At 62.1% G+C, this 26,008-nt stretch overlaps 1 protein-coding gene across 4 annotated transcripts in view; it reads left to right on the top strand.

The window, feature by feature from the left end:
• The window catches only part of ITPR3 (inositol 1,4,5-trisphosphate receptor type 3), a 36,244-nt gene that overhangs the window by 2,616 nt on the left and 7,620 nt on the right, over window positions 1-26,008 (top strand). For 2 of the 4 annotated variants that reach the window (XM_065854798.2, XM_065854801.2), the window contains exons 2-46: window positions 3,125-3,195; window positions 6,460-6,581; window positions 8,659-8,745; window positions 8,896-9,054; window positions 9,183-9,281; window positions 9,386-9,469; window positions 10,409-10,555; window positions 10,972-11,067; window positions 11,897-11,947; window positions 12,459-12,601; window positions 12,751-12,850; window positions 13,111-13,271; window positions 13,947-14,088; window positions 14,267-14,428; window positions 14,514-14,686; window positions 14,782-14,901; window positions 15,242-15,424; window positions 15,502-15,753; window positions 16,015-16,159; window positions 16,315-16,462; window positions 16,767-16,963; window positions 17,105-17,234; window positions 17,490-17,547; window positions 17,750-17,915; window positions 18,068-18,232; window positions 18,401-18,469; window positions 18,634-18,759; window positions 18,888-19,010; window positions 19,178-19,378; window positions 19,736-19,987; window positions 20,065-20,190; window positions 20,465-20,590; window positions 20,688-20,808; window positions 21,427-21,611; window positions 21,719-21,867; window positions 22,046-22,154; window positions 22,281-22,371; window positions 22,590-22,759; window positions 23,056-23,496; window positions 23,569-23,769; window positions 24,111-24,221; window positions 24,424-24,519; window positions 24,760-24,861; window positions 25,132-25,218; window positions 25,835-25,945. In XM_065854798.2, the coding sequence (XP_065710870.1) occupies window positions 3,125-3,195; window positions 6,460-6,581; window positions 8,659-8,745; window positions 8,896-9,054; window positions 9,183-9,281; window positions 9,386-9,469; window positions 10,409-10,555; window positions 10,972-11,067; window positions 11,897-11,947; window positions 12,459-12,601; window positions 12,751-12,850; window positions 13,111-13,271; window positions 13,947-14,088; window positions 14,267-14,428; window positions 14,514-14,686; window positions 14,782-14,901; window positions 15,242-15,424; window positions 15,502-15,753; window positions 16,015-16,159; window positions 16,315-16,462; window positions 16,767-16,963; window positions 17,105-17,234; window positions 17,490-17,547; window positions 17,750-17,915; window positions 18,068-18,232; window positions 18,401-18,469; window positions 18,634-18,759; window positions 18,888-19,010; window positions 19,178-19,378; window positions 19,736-19,987; window positions 20,065-20,190; window positions 20,465-20,590; window positions 20,688-20,808; window positions 21,427-21,611; window positions 21,719-21,867; window positions 22,046-22,154; window positions 22,281-22,371; window positions 22,590-22,759; window positions 23,056-23,496; window positions 23,569-23,769; window positions 24,111-24,221; window positions 24,424-24,519; window positions 24,760-24,861; window positions 25,132-25,218; window positions 25,835-25,945 (6,358 nt within the window). The remainder of the gene's footprint in view (window positions 1-3,124; window positions 3,196-6,459; window positions 6,582-8,658; window positions 8,746-8,895; window positions 9,055-9,182; window positions 9,282-9,385; window positions 9,470-10,408; window positions 10,556-10,971; window positions 11,068-11,896; window positions 11,948-12,458; window positions 12,602-12,750; window positions 12,851-13,110; window positions 13,272-13,946; window positions 14,089-14,266; window positions 14,429-14,513; window positions 14,687-14,781; window positions 14,902-15,241; window positions 15,425-15,501; window positions 15,754-16,014; window positions 16,160-16,314; window positions 16,463-16,766; window positions 16,964-17,104; window positions 17,235-17,489; window positions 17,548-17,749; window positions 17,916-18,067; window positions 18,233-18,400; window positions 18,470-18,633; window positions 18,760-18,887; window positions 19,011-19,177; window positions 19,379-19,735; window positions 19,988-20,064; window positions 20,191-20,464; window positions 20,591-20,687; window positions 20,809-21,426; window positions 21,612-21,718; window positions 21,868-22,045; window positions 22,155-22,280; window positions 22,372-22,589; window positions 22,760-23,055; window positions 23,497-23,568; window positions 23,770-24,110; window positions 24,222-24,423; window positions 24,520-24,759; window positions 24,862-25,131; window positions 25,219-25,834; window positions 25,946-26,008) is intronic. The other 2 variants (XM_065854800.2, XM_065854799.2) reach the window with 2 other exon arrangements.

Here is a 26,008-nt window from a genome sequence, read left to right as displayed (position 1 = left end):
CGGGCTGGGGCAGCGGGGAAAAGCTGCATTTTTGTGGCTGCTCCCTTGATTTGTCTTCCTCCCTGCGGCTCAGTGCCCATCCCGCACCCCGAGCCGGAGGGGCTGACCCAGCCCTGTGCCCGACAGCGAGCTCTCCTGCTCAGCCTCCTCCTCCTCACCGCCAGGGATGGCCGGGCTCTGTGCGGGTGTTCCTGCCTGGCTTGGGTTCCCCTCCTCCCCGAGCACTCCTTGCCTGCGTGCCCCCCGACCACGATGTGCCGCAGCTCCCCGGGCACCCAAGGAAGGTCCTCTCCTGTTCCCCAGCCCAGGGTGGCGTTGCTGAGCGGCGGCTCCACGTCAGCCCCAGCTGGCTGCCGTCCCCGGGGCGGCTCGGGGTGTCCGAGCGCCGCGGATCGCGCTGCTGGGCCAGCTGCCGTTCCCCTGACCTCCGGCGAAGGCTCTGCCTTGGCCCCGGGCCAGGGAATCACTTTGTGCTCGATATTTGGAAGCTCGCAGAAAGCCCCGCTGGAACTGCTGCCTGAGTGCGTGTTAAAGCAGAGCAGATGCTCGCCCGCGCTCCGCGGGGCTGCGGCGGCGGCTCAGGATGCGCAGGATCCGGCCCCTCCTGCTGCCGGGGGATAATTTGGAAAGGCAAAGCGTGAAGTTTTCATCAGCGCATCCAGCCTGCTGGTTTGCTCTGGAGCTTCCTCCAGGTGCTTGGACACCAACAGCCCGTGTTCTCATTAACACCTGAGCAATGAAACCCGCCCTCCGTGTGCCCAGTGTCCCCCCCACAGCTCGGCGTGCAGCGAGTGCCCGCAGGTCCCCGCTGCTCTAATAGCAGAGGGAGCTTCGACTTGCCCCGTCCCGCCGAGATAATGCGGGTTGTTACTGGAAGTGCATCCTGGCCCCAGCAGTCGCCCAGGTGACTCATGTCCACCCTGTCAGAATCCTCTTATTTTCAGCAATTTTTAACTGAAGAATGTTAGTCTGGAGTATCAGTTTAATAGAAATAACACTTTGCATTCCTGCAGAGCGTGTAATGCTAGGATTAAAGATGCTGGGACTGCCTTGCGATCATTAAGTGCTGAAGGCTCCAGGCTGGCAGGTCGCTGTCTCTTGTCCGCGGGGCAGAGCGGTGACGCTGGGCACGGGAAGCGGTGGGCGAGTGCTGGGCAGAGCTGCCAAGGTGGGAGGCTCCTGTGCCCTGTGCTTCTGTGCTGAAAATGGGCCACACAGCTCAGGCGCTTCCTCGGAGCCCCCTTGCCATGACGATGGAGGATTTTCAGTTTTTAAAGTGCGTAGCTGCATAGAGCCCCTTTGCTTTGGTGGGCGCTGGGCAGAGCTGGGTGTGTGGAGGGTCAGCACCCTGAGCCTGACCCCAGGCTTGGGAGGGCTCAGCCCTGGGGGTCTTTGCTCCCAGGCGCATCAAACCTGTTTCTTCCTCCCTGTCCCCATCCAAATAATAGCAATAGAAACCAAAACCACCTGCATGTGGCACTGGGGCTGGGCTGAGGCTTTGCGTATCTCCTGTGGGTCTTTGCTAATTGTTTTTAAGCTTCTGCTGCCACCAAAAGCATTAGAGAAATTGCTTTTCTCTCTTTATTTGCAATGTAAGGTTCATCTCCCCCAGTCCTGGGGAGCTTTGCAGGGAGCTGGGGGGCAGCAGCAGCGTTGGGTGTTCAGAGCACCCTGGGGTCCTGCTCCCTCAACGTGGAGGCCGAATTCCTCTCTACAGAGCTATGGAAAGGAATTTCCCCCTCCTCTGGGGACCGGCTGGGCTGGGGAAGGAGGCTGCATCTGCAAACGGGATTCGTGTCTCTTTTGCCAGCTCTCCGCAGCGCAGTGTGTCCATCTGCAGAGACGCTTTGGCTGTTTGGTTTGGTTTGGTGGGGGGGTCAAGAGTCCTTTGGGGAGCGGCGGGGACAGCATGGGCTCCGCGGGGCCCTTTGCCATGTGCACACACCTCGTTTCTCCAGGCTGCATCCCCCCTGCCGTGCCAGGGACAGAGCTGTCCCCGCGACGATGCTCCCTCCCGGGATGGCGCCCTGGGTGCATTCCTGCATCCGCCCGCACGCTCCCCGGCTGCTTGAATTCGGCCTCCGCAGGTGGGGACACGCTTCTCACTTCCTCGCCCGGGGCAGAGCGCAGTTTCTCTGGCTGCCTTGCTTCCCAGGGCCGGGAGAAAGCGGGCGAGCGGGTGCAGCCTGTCTCACCGGAGCTTCCTTGGAAGCCTCTGAGCCGTGCAGACGAGCTCTGGGTGGCCCCGATGCTGTGAGCCCCTCGGGTGATGCTCGTCCCGCTGCATTTGGGGGCTGAGCAGAACCTCATGCCAGGTCGTACTTCACTGTTCTCGGTAACTTTGAAAAGTAACATCCCATCCATCCTGAAATCGGTCCTCAGCACCCGAGGCCCAACCTGCAGGATTTTGCTCAATGCTGGGAAAACAAGGAGGTGGGTGGGGAGGAGACAAACAGCCCTTTGCATCTGATGGGCAGAGCCGCCACCTCCAATCAGATAATAATTAATAACTGGGTTTGGGGCTGCCCTGCCAGCTCCATCTGCAGCAGCTACACCCTCTGTGTCCTGGTGGGGAGAGCTCCCAGACGCAGAAGGGGAACCACTGAATCAGAGTTGAACTCATCGCGTTTTTGCCAGATGAGCAGGGAGATCCAGCGCAGCCGGTGTGCTGTGCCGGCCGGGGATTTGGCTCAGCTGGGAGCTGGGCAAGGCAGGACCCGGCGTCAGAGCCTCCCGCACGGGTCACCGAGCAAAGGCCCCAGGAGCGCGGCTGACACGAAGCTCCGTGTTTCTTGGCTGCCGATTTGTATCTGCCACTGTTTGCCCCAAGGGACTGGGATGAAAAATGCACGTGAAAGCAATGGCGAGTGGTGGCGCATGAGGGGTGATGAGTCTGGAGCGAGCCACGGCAACGGCCGCTCCTCCGGGAGCCGAGTGTTGTCATCCTAAATATTTATAGTGAACAAATGGATGGGAAACAGGAGACACAGCTTTGTTGTTGCTTTGGGCCAGGTGCTGGTGGCGCCTGCCCTGGCGGTGCTGTGGTTTGTGGCAAAGCCGCTCCGCTTGCTCGGCCCCGCTGTCGTCCTGTGTCACTGACGCCCTTTGCTCCGTGTCCCCGCAGGCTGGTGGATGATCGGTGCGTGGTGGAGCCGGCCGCCGGGGACCTGGACAACCCGCCCAAGAAGTTCCGAGGTGAGCCTGGGGCCGGGCGGCTCCATCACTGCCGTGAGCAGCCGTGGGGACAGTGCTGGTCCCCAGCACCCAGGACAGGGAGCGGGGTCTCAGGTGCCATTTGCAGAGCAGCCTGGAGGGATCTTGGGCTGCCTGAGGACACTTGTTGCTGTGGCTTGGCCAAACCCCCCACCCTCCTGTGTTTGCCTCTGGGGTATTTCTGCATTTATTGGAACCACCTCCCTGGTAGCACGGTCCTTGGGACCCCTTAGCCCAGGCCTAAGGGACAGGGGTGGCCAGAACCAGCCTCCGACCATCCCAGCTGCATCCCGAGGGATGCTGGCAGCCGGGTGTCCGCCCGCCGGAGCCAGGGACAGGAGGGGACAGACAGAGGGACAGTTGCAACAGGCAAGCTATTTCAAGGCAAGCACTAATTACATCTGCTGTGCTTGGCTGCGCCTCAGAGGGAGCCGGAGGATTAAGCCGCCCATTTACAAGACAGGCAGGATTTAGGGAGAGATGGTAAACCCTGATCTGTCCTTGGCCGTCACGTTTTGGGCTGCGTCGTCTCCTCCGGCGCTCAGGGCCACGCTCGTTATTTCCCGCTTGGGAGAGGAGCGGGCAGGAGCCGGCGGCCGGGCCAGGTCCGGGCGGAAAGGGGGATGAGTCAGTGGAAGCCGGGGCGGCTCCTGAGATGTGTAAATGGTGTGGAAAAGCCAGGACAGGCCACAGGGAATAGCAGATCCTGCCTCCCCGTTCTGCAGGCCCTGGGGCTGCTCGGGGAGGTGGCCTTGAGCTTGGCTCCCCGGGAGCAAACGGCTGCGCCGAGCCCCAGGGTCACGTCTCTGCGCTCCGGCACCCGCTCGGGAAAGGCGGGTTTTGTGCCGGCTGCGCGGCGCTGGGCACGCTGGGCACGCTGGGCACGCCGGGCACGCCGGGCACGCCGGGCACGCCGGGAAGGGCTGAGGCCCGAGGAGCGGCCGGGGGTCGGGGCACGGAGCACACGGCGGGGGGGCACACAGAGCTGTGCTGTGCGCACAGAAAACTCCCCAAACCCCGTGACTGCTGGATTTGGGGGCTGGCTTAGGGCAGCCGTTCCTTTCATCCCAGCTGCTGTCATTTCAGGGCCCATTCTATAAAAATCTTTTAAAGCATTGGTTCCCCGCCTTGCTTTGTGCCTCCACCTCTTTCTGGGGGTGGATCCAGCATCCCGCATGGGGGTCCCACCGAGCAGCGACCTGCCTGTCCATGGGTGCCGTTGCCATTAATTTGTACACGGGGCTGATTAATGAGCCATCCAGCAGCTTTCCGGGGTCCCTGCGCAGCCTGAGGAGCCATCCCGCTCCAGCCTGGGCCGGGTTTTCACCTGGGGCTGGATGGGCAGCCCCGGCCCAGCAGCCGCCATGGGCGGGTGTTGAATCTCTTTTCCAGGCGCAGGTTTGCTCTAGACTCAGCCCTGCTCCATGCAACCCCTATCAGGATATCCAGGCGCTTGTTTTAATGGCCGGAAAAGTAGCGGTCTGCCTTCTCGATAGCTATCGCCGCGAGGGAGGCACAAACAACGCGCTGCTGCTGTTTCCCTGCCGCAGCGGGAGGCTTGAGAGGATTTTCATGTGCTGTTGCCGTCTCCGTATCCTGTGGCCGGACCCTGCCCTCATCCTGCGCTGCGCTGAGGTGCGCGCGGGTCATGCTCAGCTTCCCGGTGGCCAAACTGGACCATTCTTCTAGGGCTCAGAGATCTCGGGGGTCTCTTCGACTGAAATGATTCTGCAGTTCCTGGAGTCAGGTCCAAATGGCTTTTTGCAAATGCCAGACCCATCCGTCTTGCAGAAAAATGGTCTGCGCTTAGGCCTGGGCTCCAAAATCTCCAGCTTCCAGTGCAGGCGTTGCTGGAGACCTTCTGTGTGCAAACAACTCCGTGCCTCAGTTTCCCTCCTTGCAAAACGGGGTGTCAGGCAGCCCCTCCGGGCAGGGCGCGCTTGGAGCCAGGGGTTTAATTTGCACCTATCTCTTAATAGCTATGTTGTGGGGTTTTTTAACTCCCCCCTAGTTTCTACTTTCTACCAGGTCCTTTTGCAGGCTAATTAGCAATTTAATGAAAACGACGGAAGGTGCTGCAGGTGGCCCAGCCGTTTGGGTAGCCGGGCTCCGGGCGCTGGGAGCGGGCAGCCAGGCGTTGCAGCAGCTCCATTTAGTCCCTGATTAAAATCCCGGCGTCACGGCCTCCTTGGCACGGGATGTGCCGTGAGCAAACAGACCTGCAAAACGAAATGTGAAACTTGGCCTCTGCCCAGCAGCCCGAGCCGGTGAGAACTGCGCTCTGCGCCTGTTTGTTCGTCACTCCCAGGTAAATAAATACGTGCTTGCCAGTGACGCGGGACCGGGGCCAGAGATGGAAGTGATGGTTTTTTCCTTTCTTTTTGTGTCTGAAGTTTCTGGGCTGCTATTTCAGGCATAGCTGGGGCGATCTGAGCCCTTCCTGCCCTCGCCCCGTGAGCTCCCAGCCCAGTGAGGTCTGGGGGTGCGGGCGCCTCCTTGTCCAGCACATCTGCTCTCGTGCTGCAGCTCCCAGAGCCCGGACCTGGGTGTCTGTGCTTTCCAACCCCATCCCAACCACAGCAGCCTGGGGAAAACCGGGCAGATGGGGCGATCTGCAGAACACAGATGCGCTGGGAGTGTTTGGGGAGGCTGGGATGCAGACTCGTGCCCTTCAGGTCCCCAGAATGTTTCTTTTAGGGCTTGCAGTGGGGCTGTGGACACACAGACTTTAGGAGCGGTTGCTCATCGCTTGCAGCGCTGGTGGTTGAGGGTCCCGGTGGCGGAGCCACCACGGAGCCACCACCCGCTGTGCTGCTGCCTCGGGGTGTCCCACGGGAGGTGACAGGGACACGGGGACGCCTGCTCCCGTCCCGGTCTCGCAGCACCGCCTCCCGTGGGATGCTCTGCTCTCCAGCTGGCCTTCCTCAGGACTTTTCTCCCCCTGAAGTTTCCCTTCCCGAATTGCGCGGCCGTTTCCGATGGGAGCGCTTCTGATCGCGAGTCCAAGAAGTGGAGTCACTCCTGGACTCATTATTCACTCTGATTTGAAACTAATCCAGCAGCAAATACAAGGGGACGTGACTCTCCCCCAGTCCCAGCTCCGTCTCCCCCGGCCCCCCAGCAGCAGATGGGGTTGCTGTTAGCTGGGAGGACCTTCTCCCGGTGACGGTGGCCCCACTGGGGACACACTGGTCCTGGTGACCCTATGGCTGCTCCAGCCTCGTCCTTGCCTCCCTCTCCTCCCAGATTGCCTCTTCAAAGTCTGCCCCATGAACCGCTACTCCGCGCAGAAGCAGTACTGGAAGGCCAAGCAAACCAAGCAGGACAAGGAGAAGATTGCGGACGTGGTGCTGCTGCAGAAGCTCCAGGTGAGCGGGCTCGAGGGACCGTCCCCACGCCCTGGTGGGTAATGATGCCCAAACCTCTCGCTGTGCAATTCCCGCTGTGTTTGCTCCTCAGCAAACAGCCTGCACGTGGCTGTCCTGGGTTTTGCTGTCCCCAGGGTGTCCCTCTGCTCAGCTCTGTTGCCTCCGGTCCCGCTGTCCTCCCCTCTCCATCATTTCTAGCGGAGTGGCTCCTGTAGCCATCAGCTCTTCGTTAACCGTGGCACACGGTGCCAGGCGCAGAGAGGGAGCTGCTGTGCCAGGACCTGCTCCGAAAGGCGGAGGAGGAAGGCTCCTGTTGACTTCCATGGGGTTTGGAAAAGGCCCATGTTAAACATTGCATAATCGCCTCAGACAGCTGGCGAGGCCCCGAGGATGATTCATAAAAACGAGGCTCAGAAAGAGATTCACTAAATCATCTCGTCGGGCTTGCAGCCCAGCCCTGGCCCCACAGGTTCCCCAGTTTTGCCTTTGGGGAGCGAAGTCTGATTCGGTGTCTGGACAGGGCAGCCCAGCTTGGGTCGGGGATGCCGGGACAGGGTCGGTGCCTCCCGCCGCGTCCGTGTACGCGGTCACTGGCACATGGCAACACCATTTTCCTCCTCCAGTTAGACTGTAACTTGTAACATGGACAGCTGTACTGGCCACGACTGGACAGAGAGGCTCATTTCTGAGCCTGATTGATTGCACCTCGGTTAAGATTTGTCTTAAAGAGATTCTGTCATTTCCTCGCTCCTTTCCGCTGCTCCCGGTGTTGCCCTTTTGGCAAAGGCTCCGTCGCATCCGGAGCCGGGCAGGACGCAGCTCTGCGAGGCGCAGCCGCGGCCCCGGGCAGCTGCGGGCTCCAGGCCGGCCTTTGTCAGCCTCTCCCGCAGCCTGAAAATACAGGAAAATAGAAAAGTTATAATAAAAGATTAAAAAAAGATAATTTTCTGAGGTAGAAGCAGCCAGGTCTCAAGGACAGAATCGCTGCCCGCCCGTCCGCGATGCCCACGGTCGCTGTTCCGGGCTTGTGCCCTTGTGCCGTTGTTTTTAAGCGGGTGTAAGTCTCGGTGTTGTCTCGACTGGCCAAAGTCGGCGCTGCCAGGGCTGTGCAGAAAGCCGTGGAGGTTTCCTCCCACCCTGCTCATGTCTCCCCATCCTCCCGGGACAGGCTGGGAACAGCAGCCCCCGTGGGCTCGTGCGCTGGGGGCAGGCGGCTCCACTCCTGGCCCCGTGGGCTGCCGGCGAGGGAGGAGCTCAGATCTGGCCGCAGATGTAGGACGCGCCGCGGTGCCGGAGCTCTCGCCGGAGCCGTGTTGCTCCGTGGGGTTGTTGTTGAGCTCCCAGCTCTGCATCAGCGTGGGATTTCTTGGCTGCAGGTTTGTTTTCCTGATGGCAGCAGCCACCGCCACAGGGCTCACGTCCCCGGGTGGCACCCAGAGCTGCATGGGGATGGAGCATTAACTGAGGTGGCGATAACCTTCAAAAAAGCAGAGGGTTTGTCGGGCCATAACTCATGGAGGTGCGTTCAGAGCCCCGGCATCGCCTGCTCGGGCACTCGTGGACCGGCCGCCCCTTCGACCCAGTGCGGAGCTGCGATTTCAGCGCGTTTCCCAGTTCCTCTGCCCTCCAGTGAAAGGGGTGAAAGCAGGACGGGAAAGGGGGTGAAAGCAGGACAGGGAAGCGCGGATGCTCTCCCAGCTCCATCCCTCGCCGCTGCCCCCGTCCCGGCCGCGGGGGAGCTCTGGGCTGGCGCTGCCCGGGCTGTGCTGGCGCCGGAGCCGCTGGCGCACCCTCGCCATTCCCAGAGAAATCTGCCAAACGAGCAAATTCCTGCCTTGCTCCACACACGTCATCATCACCCCTTCGACTGCCAGAGCCACTGCATGGAAAACGTCTGTGGTTTGGAGAGAGGGGCTGCAGGTGGTGCTGAGAATTCACTCTTGGGGCATCTTGGCTGCTGCACCCAGCGCGGCGGGTCCGGACGGGACCCGGGGGGATGCTGATCCATCCAGCCTGTCCCACCCTGCCCGTAGCCGAGGGTGCTCCTACACCCAGTTCTTCTCCTTTTGGTGTTCAGCATGCGGCCCAGATGGAGCAGAAGCAGAACGAGACAGAGAACAAGAAGGTGCACGGGGACGTGGTGAAGTACGGCAGCGTCATACAGGTACGGACGCTCGGCCGATGCGTTTTGGGGGGAGATGCACAGACCCAGCACTTGGGGTCAGGCAGCTGCTGGGAAGGGGCTCATGGGATCCCTCCTGGGGACCTCAGGAGACTGATGCGCCCCAGCTCACCCCAGTATTTGCCTTTCCAGCTCCTCCACATGAAGAGCAACAAGTACCTGACGGTGAACAAGCGGCTGCCAGCCCTGCTCGAGAAGAACGCCATGCGGGTGACGCTGGATGCCACCGGCAACGAGGGGTCCTGGCTCTTCATCCAGCCCTTCTGGAAGCTGAGGAGCAACGGAGATAACGTGAGCGCGGGGCGGAAAAGGCCCTAAATGAACGAGTGCAGAAAGCAGCGTGCGCGCCGCCTGCCCGGGCTCGCCCGCCCCGCTCCGCTCCGCTCTCACCCGCTGCTCCTGCCCGCTGTGCTCCCCAGGTAGTCGTGGGAGACAAAGTCATCCTGAACCCCGTCAACGCCGGGCAGCCGCTGCACGCCAGCAACTACGAGCTGGCTGACAACGCCGGCTGCAAGGAGGTACGGGCGCCTGGGCTGCTCTGGGGGCTTGCCTGTGGTTTTTTCCTTTTTCTTCCTCTTTTTCCTTGTCCCGGGGATCACGACCGCGTTCTCTTGCTCCTCAGGTGAACTCAGTCAATTGTAACACCAGCTGGAAAATCAACCTCTTCATGCAGTTCTGCGACCACATGGAGGAAGTGCTGAAAGGGGTGAGGAAGGCGGTTTGGCCGCTGCCGGCTGCCCAGGACACGGTGGGCTCTGGGGACCCGTCCCCATCCCCTGCAGGGACAGGACGTGTGAACAGCCCTTTGGCCTTGTGACAAGGGCAGAGGAGAGATCCTGCCCGGAGGGCCTTCATTTCTAGGAGAATTCATCACTTGGAGAACTTAACAGCAAGTTAAATGTGGGAATTTTAGTATTCCCTGGCAGCAGGGGCCTACGGGGGCATGAAATTGCCCTCTGCCTTCTATCAAACTGGCTCTGGAGGACAGTCAGAGGCACACGCAGTGCCAGCAGTGGCTCCTGGCTGCGGGGACGGGTTTCAGCTGTTGAAGCTGCGCGCAGGGCTGGCTGGTGCCTGGGAAAGGAACCCTCCCTGCGGAGCCATTGTTTGGGGCTGAGGTCCTCCAGGAAGCAGCTGGGTGGATATTGATTGTTCTGATCTCACAGCCCCTCGTCCCCAGGCGCCGCACTTATCCGCGGCTTCCCGCAGCCACCGCGTCCTCCTCCCGGGGCCTTAATGCCTTAAACACATTGGTGAGCGGAGCCTCTGCCCGCTCCAGGGGTGGAAAGTGCTGGGTTTGCACCCGTTTTGCAGCCCGGGGAGGGGGAGCAGAGAGAAGGGACGTGCATTAGTGAAGGCAGCGATGGCACTGGGGAGCGCAGGGGGCCCGTGCAGGGTGCCCGGGGTTCAGACGAGCGGTTGTGCTGCCAGGGGCAGGTTTTAGCACAGCTCGGGTGGGTGGGACTGGGAGAGGTGATGGTGCTGTGGTTGGGAGCTGAGCTCTGCTCTGGGACACATACAGAGGGAACCCCGTCCCCTCTGCGGGGGTCACAGCGGGAGCCACGTCCCCAGGTCTCGCTGTCCCTGGGTCTCACTGTCCCCGGGTCTCACTGTCCCTGGGTCTCACCGCCGTGTCTCGCCCCAGGGGGACGTGGTGCGGCTCTTCCACGCCGAGCAGGAGAAGTTCCTCACGTGTGACGAGTACAAAGGCAAGCTGCACGTCTTCCTGCGCACCACGCTGCGCCAGTCGGCCACCTCGGCCACCAGCTCCAACGCGCTGTGGGAGGTGGAGGTGAGCGGGGAGGGGACGGGGTGTGCGGGGTTCTGGGTACTCCGGTGCTCTCACCAGGGGTGGATGCTGGCAGCAGTGGGCATTATTTCCATACATTTCCACCTCTGGCAGCCTGACCATCCTGGTGAAAACCAGCACAAGGCTCGAGCTCTGTGGGAGCACTGGGAGCTGCGGCTGCTCATGGATGGGCACTGGATGGGCACTGGATGGGCACTGGATGGGCACTGGATGGGCACTGGCATCCAGGCTCCACACCTTGAGTGTATTTGCTCATGGCCGCCTCTGAGATAGGACAGGGAGGGCTCTTATCCGTGCCGTGTTTGCCCGGGGTCAGCAGAGATTTGTAGACAGGACCAGCGTCCTGGTTCCTCGCAGCCCCGTGTGCCGCCGGCCGATCGCTGCTCTGCTTCCCCCAGGTTGTCCACCACGACCCGTGCCGAGGGGGCGCCGGGCACTGGAACGGCCTGTACCGCTTCAAGCACCTTGCCACGGGCAACTACCTGGCCGCAGAGGTAAGGGGCGAGCAGAGGGCTGCGGGGAGAGCCGGCACCGTCCTGCCCTGAGCGCGGCGATGCCCGGGGTGCCGCTGCCCCGCTCCCTTTGCTCGCGGAGCCGTCCTGCCCGGGGCCCCCACAGCTCCTCACTCACGGGAGGCATCAGCACCGGGGCTGTGAGCACCGCCAGCGTTTGCATGTTTGCAGGGTTAGGCTTCCCCCCCAAGTTCCCCCACTTGCTGCATTTAACTCTTCTTGATCAGGTCTTGCCCATTCTCATCCTCCGGTCCACAGCAGCGTCCAGGGCTGTATTTGCCTGGGGAGAGTGTGAGCAAAACCTGGGGCTGGAAACACCAGCTGCCAATTTTTTTTGCTCCCATTTAAAGGCAGCTCAAGGCCTCCTGATAGAGGCACAAAGAGGTTTCCACCACTGCAGGATGGGAAAGAACAAATACTGGGGCTCTGCAATGGGTGCTTTAAACCAAAAGACACTCAGGTGACATCTCCCGCAGAGGAAGGAAGATCACGGAACGGTCCCCGTCCCGGGCTGGCGGTGCCTGACGTGCGTTGCTCAGAGACCTCGGCCCGGAGCCTCGGGGTTCACAGCCAGAGCTGCTCTTGTTGCGGTGCAGAGCCCGGCTCTGCCCCCTGGGCTCACCCGTCCCCTCCTCGGGGACAGAGCGCTGTGCCGGGTACGGTCACGTCCGCCAGCCCCACCTGGGCAGGTTTCCTCTCTGCAACGTGCTCGAGGAAGGCAGGAATAGAGATAACACTCCACGCTCAGGGATCTGGAGGGACCTCGGGGAGGACTGGTAGCTGTCTTTCATCTCCCTCTTTAACTTTTCAGGAAAACCCAAGTTATAAAGGAGACGTGGCTGAGCCCAAAGCAGCGCCCACGGTGAGCTGTGTGCAGCCTCGCTAGCAGAAACGCTGCTGCCGCTGCCTGAAATCACGCCGTCTCTTAGATTCTGCCTGAAAGCAGGGAAAACGCCCCGAAACAGAGCGCGCCGCGGGGACGGTGCCCACGGCGCGGTGCCCAGGCTGCGGCCAGGGCTGTCCCGCTGTCCCGCAGAGCGTCCCCGCATCCGCACTCTAGTGTAGCGTCCCTGTGTCCCGCTTCAACAGGACCCTGCCAAAATCTGTTGGAGGGGTCCCAGTGCATGTTGGATCCCCAGGCCACGGGGAAGCGCTGGTAGAAGAGAGATTTGGACGTTTTGCTGTTGGTGATTTTTGGCGGAGGGGTGGCCTCGTAGCTCAGGTGCACCACGCCGCGCTTGTGCTCTCGCAGCCCCTCGCGTGTCTCTGTGCTGCGAGGCTCATCCGAGCAAAAGCTTCTGCTCCGAGCGTGGCCGCTGCGCGTCCCCTCCGGTGCCGCCCGTGCCGGGCTCACCCCCCTTTCCCCGGTGCAGGGGGGCAGCGGCCGCGCCAGCCGCAGGAACACGGGGGAGAAGATCAAGTACCGGCTGGTGGCCGTGCCCCACGGCAACGACATCGCCTCCCTCTTCGAGCTGGACCCCACCACGCTGCAGAAAACCGACTCCTTCGTCCCGCGGTAAGTGAGCCCGCGCTGCCGCGGTGTCCGAGGCTTAGTTGCGTGGAGTTTCAGGCAAGCCTGTTCCTGCGGAGGCTTTGCTGTGGGATGTGGTGGGTGCTGGCGTGGCGGTGCGGGGGTCGCTCACCGGCACACGGTGCCGTTTGCAGGAACTCCTACGTGAGGCTGCGCCACCTCTGCACCAACACCTGGATCCAGAGCACCTACGTGCCCATCGACATCGACGAGGAGAGGCCCATCCGCCTCATGGTGCGGCCCCGCTCCCTCCTCCCCTGTGCCCCAGTAGCTCCTGGCGTGCTCCTTCCAGGCTGTACCCAGGGCTGAGATACCCCGACGAGCCCAGGGGTGGCTGCACACCAGCCCTGAGCCCATCCCAGTAACGCAGAGCCCACCCCAGTCCTTCTGATGGGACAAAAGGGTCACTGGCTTCACCTGGGGCGGGGGGCAGATGGTGGGACGTGGTCAGCGCTGCCCTGTCTGTGTGATGCTCCTTCCCCGTTGCTCCCCAGCTGGGCACGTGCCCCACTAAGGAAGACAAAGAAGCTTTCGCCATCGTCTCCGTGCCCGTGTCTGAGATCCGGGATCTGGACTTTGCGAACGACGCCAGCTCGATGCTGGCCAGCGTGGTGGAGAAGATGAACGAAGGTTTTCTCAGCCAGAATGACCGCAGGTAAGAAGGCATTTTCCCAGGGGCCGAGGCCGTGCCGGCTCCTCCGAGGGCTCCTGGCACCGCTGCAGGACGGGGCCCCTGCCCGGCCGCGGGTGCCAGTGCTGCCCCGCGTCCCTGCCCGCGACCCGAACCCGCGGCGGCGGCTCCCAGGGGTCTGGCGAGGAAGCCAGATAGTGCCACAGCCCCGCTCCGGCCCCTCCTGCGCCGCTGGGAAAATATCCGAGGGGCTGAGAGATGGCCCCACGATAGGGGCAGCCGGGTTAGTCACACTGTTATTTTTAGGTGGGTGGGTTCTTGGTGCTTCCTGAGCAAACACAGATACCCCGTGGGACGGAGCGAGCGGCTTCCGCCCTGCCAGCCCGCCCCGTGGGTCCGCAAGGGTGACCGAGGGGGCAGAGGCGTTAAACGCCGAATCCCCGGCATGAATCGCCAGCTCAGGCCCCGGCTCTGCCCTGGCTCGTGGCGATGGTTTCCCTCGGAACACAGGGGCTCTGAAACCTCTTGCTCTAGGGCAGCCAGCAGCTTCCAGCAGGGAGGGGAGGATCGCCTGGCGGTGTTTTGAGCCCTGAACATGGGCCTTTTGGTCCTGCAAAATGCGCCAGCGTCGGAGCAGGGACCTGCGGCTGGGGGCGAGCAGCTTCCCCAGCCAGAGGGTCCCACTGTGCCCCTTCACAGGTTCGTCATCCAGCTGCTGGAGGACTTGGTGTTTTTCGTCAGTGACGTCCCCAACAATGGCCAGAACGTGCTGGACATCGTGGTGACCAAGCCCAACCGGGAGCGCCAGAAGCTGATGCGAGAGCAGAACATCCTGAAGCAGGTGAGCAGCCCCCGGGCTCTGCTGGGGTCCCACGGGGGTGTCCTTGCTGGTGGCCAGGGCTCTGGACCAGCCCGTGGAGATGGAGCTGCTCCCCAGCTTGTGCTGCGGGGCTGCTCCAAGCCCTCTCGGCCACACGGCCGGTGATGGGGGAGGCAACACCATCCTTGCGTTTGGGCAGATCTTTGGGATCCTGAAAGCCCCCTTCAAGGACAAGGGTGGGGAAGGGCCCCTGGTGCGGCTGGAGGAGCTGTCAGACCAGAAGAACGCTCCCTACCAGTACATGTTCCGGCTGTGCTACCGCGTGCTGCGGCACTCCCAGGAGGACTATCGCAAGAACCAGGTGCGGGAGGCGACGGGGGAGCCCCAGGGGCATTGCCAGACCCCGGCACCAGCCCCTGGGCTCACCGGCTCTCTGCCTGCTCCAGGAGCACATCGCCAAGCAGTTCGGCATGATGCAGTCCCAGATTGGCTACGACATCCTGGCCGAGGACACCATCACCGCCCTGCTGCACAACAACCGCAAGCTGCTGGAGAAGCACATCACCAAGACGGAGGTGGAGACCTTCGTCAGCCTGGTGCGCAAGAACCGCGAGCCACGGTGCGTGTCCCCATCCCGAAGGGCTTTGTGCGGCGTGGTGGGTGGGGAGAGGCCCTGGGGACCCCCCTTCACAGCGAGGTGTCTCTGCTCTGCAGGTTTTTGGACTACCTCTCGGACCTGTGCGTGTCCAACCACATCGCCATCCCCGTCACGCAGGAACTGATCTGCAAGTGTGTGCTGGACCCGAAGAACAGCGACATCCTCATCAAAACCGAGTGAGCAGCCAAGGGGAGAGGTTTTCCACGGTCGGGGTTTGGTGCCTGGCCCTGCCTTAGTATCACAGAATCCCTTTGGTTGGAAGAGACCCTCAAGTTCATTGAGTCCAACCACTAACCCACCCCTGGCACTGCCCCATGTCCTGAGAACCTCATGTCCGTCTGTCCAACCCTCCGGGGATGGTGACTCCAGCACTGCCCCGGGCAGCCTGTTCCAATGCCCCACAGCCCTTTCCATAAAGACATTTTTCCCAATATCCAGTCTATCCCGTCACCCATCGTGGTGCAGCCGCTCCTTACCCACGGGAGCGTCTCCAGTTTTACCCCGTTTCTGCCCCAGGCTGCGGCCGGTGAAGGAGATGTCCCAGAGCCATGAGTACCTGAGCATCGAGTACTCGGAGGAGGAGGTCTGGCTCACCTGGACAGACAAGAACAACGACCACCACGAGAAAAGCATCCGGCAGCTGGCCCAGGAGGCCCGGGCTGGCAATGCCCATGACGAGAATGTCCTCAGCTACTACAGGTGATGATCCTGCTGCACCGTCTCCCCAGACGAGGACGTCAGGGTCGCACGCACTCACTCCCTCTTGTCCCCCACAGGTACCAGCTGAAGCTCTTTGCCCGCATGTGCCTGGATCGCCAGTACTTGGCCATCAAGGAGATCTCCCAGCAGCTGGGCGTGGACCTGATCTTCCTCTGCATGGCGGATGAGATGCTGCCCTTCGATCTCCGGGCGTCCTTCTGCCACCTCATGCTGCACGTGCACGTGGACAGGGACCCGCAGGAGCTGGTGATGCCCGTGAAGTTTGCCCGGCTCTGGACCGAGATCCCCACGGCCATCACCATCAAAGAGTGAGACGCGCTGGGGCTCGCGGCGGCTCTGCGGGACAGGGAGGAGGTGGGAGGGCAGGTGCCATCTCGTGTAGGGCTGGCTGGGCTTTAGCCAGGGACGGGAAGGGGGCATTTGTGGGGTGACTTTGGCAGGGCTCAGCCTGCAGAAGGAAGTGGGCTCCATCGCAGTCGTGGGCATCCCTTCTGGGCGTGCTGCCTCAGCAGCTGCCTGGACGGTGCTCCTGGGGCAAGGAGACGTGCTCAGCCGCTCTCCCCTCGCAGCTACGACTCCAACCTCAACGTCTCGCGCGACGACAAGAAGAACAAGTTTGCCAGCACCATGGAGTTCGTGGAGGACTACCTCAACAACGTGGTGAGCGAGGCGGTGCCCTTCGCCAACGAGGAGAAGAACAAGCTCACCTTCGAGGTGCGAGTCCTGCTGCTGCCCCGTCCCATTGCAGGACACAGCGCGGCTTGGCTGCAGCAATAAGGGCCCCCGCGCTGCTGTCCCTGTCCACATGTCCGTTTGTCCTGCTCTGCCCTGAGCACGGCGAGGGCTGGACTTGCCTTGTCTCTCCCCAGGTCGTCAGCCTTGCCCACAACCTCATCTACTTCGGGTTCTACAGCTTCAGTGAGCTGCTGCGGCTGACGCGGACGCTGCTGGGCATCATCGACTGCGTGCAGAACCCCCAGCTGATGATGCAGGCAGTCTACAATGACGAGGTGACAGGTGAGGCCCTGCTCCAGAACCATGGTCCCGCAGGAGGGTGTTTTCCATGTCCTGCCCAGCGCTTTCCAGTTTTGGCTGCAAGAAAACAAGGCAGCAGTTTGCTGGCATGGAAGGTTCGGTGGGTCTGCACTGGGAAACACGAGGTGTGGAGCCCTTGGCCATGCCAGAGAAATGGCCAGACCTTCCTACGTGTTCTCTGATTAATATCTGCAGCGTTGTCTGGTGTCGGTGGGACCTTCCGTTGGTCCTCTACCACCTCCCTTTCCATCCGCGTGAACTCTGCCCGCTCTGGCTGCCTCTGCAGGGAAGAACGTGCGGCGGTCGATCCAGGGCGTCGGGCAGATGATGTCCACCATGGTGCTGAGCAGGAAGCAGTCCATCTTCAGCTCCCCGAACCTCAGCGCTGGCTCTGCCCCGGAGCAAGTGGACAGAGGGAGGAGCATTGAGAACGAGAACATCGTGGTGATGGAGACCAAGCTGAAGATCCTGGAGATCCTGCAGGTTGGAGGTGGTGGAGAGGGAGAATTGTGGAGCTGCAGATGGGACCCGTGGGATGCGGTGTTGGGGGAAGGCGCGGGTTTCTGATGCAGAGAGAGCTGGCGTGAAGAGAGGGCTCACGTCTGCTTTCTTCACCACTGCCAGTTCATCCTGAACGTGCGGCTGGACTACAGGATCTCCTACCTGCTTTCCGTCTTCAAGAAGGAGTTTGTGGAAGTCTACCCCATGCAGGACAGCGCGGCCGACGGGACGGCTCCCGCCTTCGACTCCACAAGTAACTCTCCCGCTTTGCTCTTGGTTCAACTTCAGCTCAGCAAACCCCCCAGGCTGGGGACACGGGCACTGGAGGTGACAGCTCCAGCAGCTCTGCGTCCCCGTGCCCGCCGGGGTCGTGCTGGAGGGATGGGGGGGTCTGTGTCCACCAGGGATGCTGGAGCAGGGACTGGGAGCTGAGCTGGCTCCTGGGGGTGGATGTCAGTGCACAGCGCTGACACTGCTCACCCGTTCACGTCCTTCCCCTCTCCCCCAGCCGCAGCCATGAACCTGGAGCGGATCGGGGAGCACGCCGAGGCCATGTTTGGTGTGGGGTGAGTCCTGCCCCCGGTGCACGGTCAGCCTGGCCGTGGGGCTCTGTCCTCCTGTGTGTGCTGCCGAGGCTCAGAGCTGCAGCTGCTGAGGAAGATGAGGCTGTGAAGGCTGATGCGGCTGTCCCCATCGCCCCCGGGGGGTGACAGCGCACACCAGCTCCCACGCAGCTGCTAACGCCTCGCGCTTTCATCCTGGCTGCAGGAAGACGAGCAGCATGTTGGAGGTGGATGACGAGGGAGGGAGGATGTTCCTGCGGGTGCTGATCCACCTGACGATGCACGACTACCCGCCGCTCATCTCCGGCTCCCTGCAGCTCCTCTTCAAGCACTTCAGCCAGCGGCAGGAGGTCTTGCACACCTTCAAACAGGTAACGCTGCCCTGGGGCACCTCGGAGCCCACCGCTGGCCGTGGGTGCAGGACGTGGGACAGATCTTGGCCCCTTGCCTTGGGAGGAAGGTCTGGGAGAGAAGGGGAAGGGGGTTTGTGCCCCAAACTAGAACCCTGGGGATGTTGCTGCAGGTTCAGCTGCTGATCTCAGCCCAGGATGTCGAGAACTACAAGGTGATCAAGTCGGAGTTGGACAAACTCCGCACCATGGTGGAGAAATCGGAGCTCTGGGTGGACAAGAAGGGCAGCAGCAAAGGCGACAGCGCGGTGGAGGGGAACAAGAAGGAGAAGAAGGAGGTGAGAGCCCTGAGCAAGACCCTGGGAGGCAGAGCTGCAGCTTCAGTCCAGCTCCATGGGCTGTGGCCCCTCTCCGTGGTGGGGTTTGGGGGGTCCTGTGGGGTGGGGTTGTGGCCCAGGCTCTGCAGAGCTGCGGTGGGACCCTGGCATGTCTCTGTCCCCTTGCAGCTTGCAGCCGACGAAGAGGTCATTGCCCCGGGAGAGAAGAGCAGCGAGAACTACCAGATAGTCAAGGGGGTGAGTGAGACCAAATCCCGTCCCCAGGGCTGCGCAGCCGGGCGTGCAGGGAGCAGCTGGGCTCCTGGAAGGCACATCTGGATGGCAAGCAAGCCCCAGCACCGGTGGCCATCCCAGCGGGCTCCCAGGCTCGGTCCCCTCTGCCATGGTCCTTCTGTCCCCAGATCCTGGAGCGACTGAATAAGATGTGCGGGGTCGGGGAGCAAGTGCGCAAGAAGCAGCAGCGCCTGCTGAAGAACATGGACGCCCACAAAGTGATGCTGGATCTGCTGCAGATCCCCTACGAGAAGGTGGGCGGGTGGTCCCCAAGTGCCCAGGGGGCGGTGGGGACCCCGCTGCTGCAGTGGGGCAGGAGGGGCAGCACCGCCCCCCGCACTCCGTCCCTCACCAGCTCTGGGCTTTTCTCACCCTTCCTCAGGGGGATGCCAAGATGATGGAGATTCTGAAGTTCACCCACCAGTTCCTGCAGAAGTTTTGTGCTGGCAACCAGGAAAACCAGGCCCTGCTGCACAAACACCTCAACCTGTTCCTGACCCCGGGGGTGAGCGGGGGGGCTGAAGGGTGGTGGGAGGCAACAGCACAGGGAGAAACCTTGGTACCGCTCCCGGGGCTGGGAGCAGGAGGAGGAGACCCCGGGGAGGAAGGGTTTGGGCAGGAGGGGCGGCCGTTCCGCGCAGCCCCCAGCCTCACTCTGCCCCGGTCCCGCAGCTGCTGGAGGCCGAGACGATGCAGCACATCTTCCTCAACAACTACCAGCTCTGCTCAGAGATCAACGAGACGGTGCCGCAGCACTTCATCCACTGCGTGGCCACCCACGGCCGCCACGTCCAGTACCTCGACTTCCTGCACACCATCATCAAGGCCGAGGGCAAGTACGTCAAGAAGTGCCAGGACATGATCATGACCGAGGTGAGCAGCTCTCCCCAGCCCCCGGGGCTGGACTGCGGGTCTGGCTTGGCACAGCTCCCAGGAGCACACGGTTGGCTTCTCCCTTGAGGAAGAGCCTTTGCAGCCATGCTGGCTTCTCCCTGGAGCAGCAAACATCTCCAGGAGCTTAATGCAAGGTCCAAGAGCCATTTTGGAGTCCTACAAGCTGTGATTTTTGATTGCACTGCAAATAATTTGTTCTCCCCGTAAATGCACAGCCCCGTCACCCGTCACCGGGTGCTCCCTCTGGTTGCCCTGCTGCGGAGGACGCTGTTTGCTGCCTCGCGAGGTTTCTGACCCTCCTTCTCCGGAGCAGTGACCGCTGACGCTTCCCTGCAGCTCACCAACGCCGGGGACGACGTGGTGGTTTTCTACAACGACAAGGCTTCACTGGCCACCCTGCTGGAGATGATGACGGCAGCCCGGGACGGGGTGGAGGAGAACAGCCCGCTGATGTACCACATCTCGCTGGTGGACCTGCTGGCCGCCTGCGCCGAGGGCAAGAACGTCTACACGGAGATCAAGTGCACGTCCCTGCTGCCCCTGGAGGACGTGGTGCGGGTGGTGACACACGAGGACTGCATCACGGAGGTACGGGGGCCCAGGGAGCTGCTGGCCCTGCTCCGGCTGCCTTCTGAGGGCGCCTGAGCCTCCCTCCCGCCCGGCAGGTGAAGATGGCCTACGTGAACTTCGTCAACCACTGCTACGTGGACACGGAGGTGGAGATGAAGGAGATCTACACCAGCAACCACATCTGGACTCTCTTTGAGAACTTCACTCTGGACATGGCCCAGGTGCGTGCGGGGTTTGGGTGGGAGGGACCAACAGCTGCTGCATCAGATGGGGGCACACTGGTGTCACCGAGGCTCCCCCAAAGCCCAGGGAGCACTGTGGACGTGGGCACCCTGGGGACTGGTGTAGCTGCAGAGGAGCAGTCAGGGCTCTCTGGTGCAGAGCCAGGGGCTGTGTCACCAGCCACGTCCCTCGGCTCAGCGAGGTCCCAGCAGCACCTGGCCAGGACGTGCTCACCTCACCTGGTGCCACCAGCATCCCCCCTTCTCCCCACAGATGTGCAAGAAGCGAGAGAAACGCCTGCCAGACCCCACGCTGGAGAAGTACGTGCTGACGGTGGTGCTGGACACCATCAACGCCTTCTTCAGCTCCCCCTTCTCGGAGAACAGCACCTCGCTGCAGGTGAGGAGGCGCCGGGGAGGACAGCGGCTCATCGAGCCCCAAAACAAGGTCTGGACACAGCTGGCGCTGACACAAACCCACCCGCCCTCTCCCCTAGACCCACCAGACCATCGTGGTGCAGCTTCTCCAGTCCACCACGCGGCTGCTGGAGTGTCCGTGGCTGCAGCAGCAGCACCGCAGCGCGGCGGAGGCCTGCATCCGCACGCTGGCCATGGTCGGTAAGGACCTGCCGCGGGTCAGCTGTGCCCCAGCCGGGGGATCGAGCCACCTTCACCCAGCAAGAGGCTCCCCGGGGAACAGGGATGTTGGGCTCTGGGATGTGCCTGTTTTGAGCTGAATCTCCGGGTGTGAGCGGCGTGGTGTGGGAAGAGCCGAAGCCTGGGCTTGGCTGGGAGATCCCTGGTGTGTCCCTGCTGGTGCCAGACCCGGACACAAAGCCGGGATTGGTGGCGCTTTTCCCTGGGCCCGCCCGTGGCCGCCTGAGTCAGGCCGGGCGTTCAGCGCTGAGTCAGCGTGCGGAAGGGATGGAAGGGACTGCTGCTGCTGACGAGCCGCCTGGGGATTTCCCTTTGCACCCAGGCAGGGTGCTTACAACATCTCCCTGCTGGGCTTTCCCAGCCAAAACTGGTGGTGGTGGCTCTTTCCATGCTGCGTCGGGCTGGGTTGGGCAGTGGGGAGAGATGGATGGATGGAAATACTCCACCCGTCACTAGCCTGGAGGAGTCTACTCTTGTGTTCAACCCAGATCTCTGCTGCAAATGCAGGGCTGGGTAGGGCCCAGCTGATGACACAGTCTGGGTCAGACCTGTCCCCAACCCTGGCTCCTTGTCCCGCAGCCAAGAGCCGCTCCATCGCGCTGCCCATGGACCTGGACGCCCACGTCAGCTCCCTGCTCAACAGCAGCTCCACCAGCACCGTACAGAGGAACACGTCCAGCTACAAGACAGCTACACGGACCTTCCCGCGCGTCTCCGCCACCCCCAACCAGTGGGACTACAAGAACATCATCGAGAAGCTGCAGGTGTGGGCAGGGGGACGATGGTGGCGGCAGGCGCGGGCGCTGCAGGGTCCCTGTCCCCTGTGCGTCTCCTGTGCGTGCGCTGGCTCTGAGTGTGTGGGGGTTCTCAGGACATCATCACGGCGCTGGAGGATCGCCTGAAGCCGCTGGTGGAGGCGGAGCTGTCGGTCCTGGTGGATGTTCTCCACCGGCCGGAGCTGCTGTTCATGGAGGGGACCGAGGCGTTTCAGCGCTGCGAGAGCGGAGGGTTCCTGTCCAAGTGAGGATGTTTGCAATTGCTCAGGGGGTGCTGGGAGAGCTGGGAAGGGCTGGTGAGCATCGTCTTTGTGGGCTGTGCATCCCAGTGTGCGCCTGCAGCCCGGAGGGGTGGTGGGGACAGTTCCCTCGGGGACCCCCTTGTCCCTCTGGGCTGTGTAACGGTGGCTGTGCGGTGCCAGGCTGGTGCAGCACACCAAGGACCTGATGGAGACGGAGGAGAAGCTGTGCATCAAGGTGCTGAGGACGCTGCAGCAGATGCTGGTGAAGAGGAACAGATACGGCGAGAGGGTGAGCACCACGGTCCCCTGGCGCGTCCCCAGCCCTGCAGCCCCTGCACCCGCGCTGCAGCGCCCTGGCTGCTCGGCCTCGTCCCGCTCCAGCGCAGGGACTCACGATGTTTATTTGTCTTGGCAGGGCAACCTGCTGCGGAAAATGCTCCTGAACAATTACCTGCAGAACAAGAAGTCAAGTTCCAAAGGAGAAATCGTGGATGCTGCTGGGGCAGGTGAGTGCGCGGCTCCTGCACCTGTCCTGTGTCGCACACACCTCGAGTGCTCCCACGCCATGGTGGGACCAGGGCTGGAGCTGCTCTCCATGCCCCCACCTCCATGGGAGAAAAGGATCCAGGGGGGAAGGGATGGGACCGAGGTGCCCCAGCAGTGACGGAGCTGTGCTCGTTCTGCACCACCGCAGCATCACGTCCGTCCATGTCCTCTCACGCAGGCCAGGACCAGGACTGGTCCGCCATCGCTGCTGTGCAGTGCCGGCTGGACCGAGAAGGGGCCACCAAGCTGGTGGCTGACCTCATCATGAACACCAAGAACGAGAAGATCTTCCAGGAGAGCATCCTGCTTGCCATCCGGCTGCTGGACGGGGGCAACACCGAGATCCAGGTGCTGGGCGGTGGGCGCCAGCCCCGGGGTGCGGGCAGCGATGGTTTGATGGGTGCAATGTGACGGTCCCAGGGCTTGAGAGGCATTGCTGGGCAGCCCTGTGTTCTGGGTTGGCCCCTGAGCATCCCGCTTTGCCAAGGCCCCTTTGTCTGCGCAGCTTTGGGGGCTGTGCAGAAGAGGAATTGCAGAAATCAGCAGACCAGGTCTTGAGTGCCGCAGACTGCCCAAGCAGAGGGGCAGGCAGGGACAGTGGGAGCCCATGGTGGAGGTTTGAACGCTGTCCTCCCTCCTCCCAGAAATCCTTCTACAACCTCATGACGAGCGACAAGAAGTCTGAGAAGTTCTTCAAAGTTCTGCATGACCGGATGAAGAAGGCGCAGCAGGAGACCAAGTCTACGGTGTCTGTGAACATGAGTGACATCGGGAACAAGCCCCGTGAGGACAAAGATGAGCCTGATCCTGGCACCAAAGGTACGGGGCCCCGTCCCCTTGGGAGAGCCAGTGTCTGTCTAGCTGGACAGCTCGATGCTAACAAGGTTGGGTTCCCTCTAGGACGAGAAGACACCTTCCTGATGCCTGGCACCCCCTCCCGGTACCCGATGGCCTTAGGGTTTCGGAAGGGCCATGATGCCGGGGAGCAGGGCCAGAACAACGAGATGGGGGTGACAGTCCTGATCATGGAGCCCATTCTGCGGTTCCTGCAGCTTCTCTGCGAGAACCACAACCGGGACCTGCAGGTTGGTTACAGGGCTGACGGGGCCCGGGGTCAGGGCAGGGGTCAGTGGGGTGACCGAGACTTTCCTCGACAGAACTTCCTCCGGTGCCAGAACAACAAAACCAACTACAACCTGGTGTGCGAGACGCTGCAGTTCCTCGACATCATGTGCGGCAGCACCACGGGGGGGCTGGGGCTGCTGGGGCTCTACATCAACGAGTACAACGTGGCGCTCATCACCCAGACGCTGGAGACCCTCACCGAGTACTGCCAGGGGCCCTGCCACGAGAACCAGGTCTGCGGGCACCGCCGCGGGCTGTCCGGAGCACCTCACCCCTTCTCAGGGACACCCGAGTGGGGAATTGGGGTGGGTGGGAAAACAGTGGGGAGTGGGAGCAGAACATGGGATGGGGGGGATGCTGGGGTGCGCAGGAGTGCTCTGTGGGTTATGTGCTTGGGTAGGTGCAAACGGGTTAAATAACACAGCGATGGAAATGGGGCCCTGCCCGGGGTAACCAGGGTAAGCAGTCAGGTTGGTGCTGTGCGCAGGGCGCTGGTTTGGGCTGGGCTGTCTTGGAGGGCGAAGCTGGGAGGACTGGCAGCGTTGGTGGGGTAACACGTTGCGTCACCCCCCAGAGCTGCATCGTCACCCATGAGTCGAACGGCATCGACATCATCACCGCCCTCATCCTCAACGACATCAGCCCCCTCTGCAAGTACCGCATGGACCTGGTGCTGCAGCTGAAGGTGGGCACAGCCGGGGGGGCACACACGGCTGCGTGTGCCGTGGGGTGCGCTGGGGACTGTCCAGGTCCTTGTGTGTGGGAGCAGGTGGGTTTGGTGGGACGGGGCTGGCGCATCTCTACCGTGTGAGGCTCAGGTGCCTCTGGGTGGGGGTCTCTGCCCACCCTGGGCACAGCTCCCTTCAGTGAGCGTGTCTTCTCACCAGGACAACGCCTCCAAGCTCCTCCTGGCGCTCATGGAGAGCAGACACGACAGTGAAAACGCTGAGCGGATCCTCATCAGCCTCCGCCCGCAGGAGCTGGTAAGAGCTGGTGCTGAAACCCACGCAGTGAGCCCCAGCCTGCCCAGCTTCTGCCCATTGCTGCACCTCTTCTGCCTGTGGGTCCTGGCGCGGTTTTTGGTTTGAAATCTGATAAATATCTCCGTACTGCTGGTCACACACCGCCCTCTGCACGAGCATCCTTGCCGAATGGTTTTCCCAGGCGAGGAGAACGAGGCAAGGGGAAGGGGAGAAGCTCATTGTCCCTCCGCTGCCCTCCAGGTTGACGTGATCAAGAAGGCCTATCTGCAGGAGGAGGAGTGCGAGAACGCCGAGGTTTCCCCCCGGGAAGTCGGCCACAACATTTATATCCTGGCGCTGCAGGTACTGAGCTGGGCCAGGCTGGGCTCCCCGTGCCGCGCTGCGCTCCCACGCACCGGCTTGCACGTATTTCTCTGTATTTATTTGTTTCCTCCAGCCAGGCATGGCTGGGAATGTGCTTTTGGCTCCTGTGGGAAGCCAGCCCCCCCGCTCCCCCGAGCGCCCCGTGTCCCTGTCCCCTGTGCGCCCCACGTCCTGCTCCTGTGCGCCCCACGTCCCACTCCTGTGCGCAGTGGCCGCTCACCGGCTGCGCCATCTCTGTCCCTATTCCAGCTGTCCCGACACAACAAGTCCCTGCAGCAGCTCCTGAAGCCGGTGAAGCGCATCCAGGAGGAGGAGGAGGAGGGCATCTCGTCCATGGTACGGAGGCAGAGCCCCCCCAGCCCTGAGCAGCAGCTGCAAAGAGCTGCTCCTCTCACCTGGGGTTTTGTTAGTTAAGAGTTGATGGGTTTTGGAGCTGCCCAGGGGGACTAAAGACAGACAGACTGATCAGTGCCCTTGTAGCCAAGCCACGAGCCCAAAGGCACTTGCACCAGGCTCCGGAGAGCCGTGTTCGTGGGGCTCAGCCATGGGGTGACATCCTGCTCGCCACAGGGACAGGCTGGTGGTCCCGATGGGGTCCTGCTGGCACCCGCTTTGTCCCCTTCCTCTTAGCAAAGGAAGGGCTGAGTCCTTCGCTGTCATTTCTTGCCCATGTGCCTTAGATTCCGAAGGAGATTCAGCAGTAATATGATTTCCCTGGGGTTTCGTGGGCATTGATTTGTAATTTGTGGATTAGCAGCATTTGGATGTAATTATTGCAGGGAATCTAATGTCTGTCACCTCAGGGAGTGCTCATTCCCCTTTAGGAACCTTTAATTCATTTCCTTTTTCCCAAAACCTCATCAGCTCTGGTAGCAGTTGTGGGAGGCTGTTGTCAGTGCAGAGTTAGGCTCGACTCAGGCCGTGCTCACCCTCTCTCCCCTCCCGACCCCAGCTCAGCCTCAACAACAAGCAGCTGACGCAGATGCTGAAGTCGACGGCCCCGGTGCAGGAGGAGGAGGAGGATCCGCTGGCGTATTACGAGAAACACACGTCGCAGATCGAGGCAAGGCCGCCAGCGGTGGGGCGGTGTCTGGGGCACCGCCAGGCTCAGCTGCCCCAGCACAGG

This window comes from Patagioenas fasciata, chromosome 21 (assembly GCF_037038585.1).
Source record: "Patagioenas fasciata isolate bPatFas1 chromosome 21, bPatFas1.hap1, whole genome shotgun sequence".
NCBI lineage: Eukaryota > Metazoa > Chordata > Aves > Columbiformes > Columbidae > Patagioenas > Patagioenas fasciata.
The sequence above is the reverse complement of the archived record's forward strand: the minus strand, read 5'-3'. Positions and strand labels throughout refer to the sequence as shown.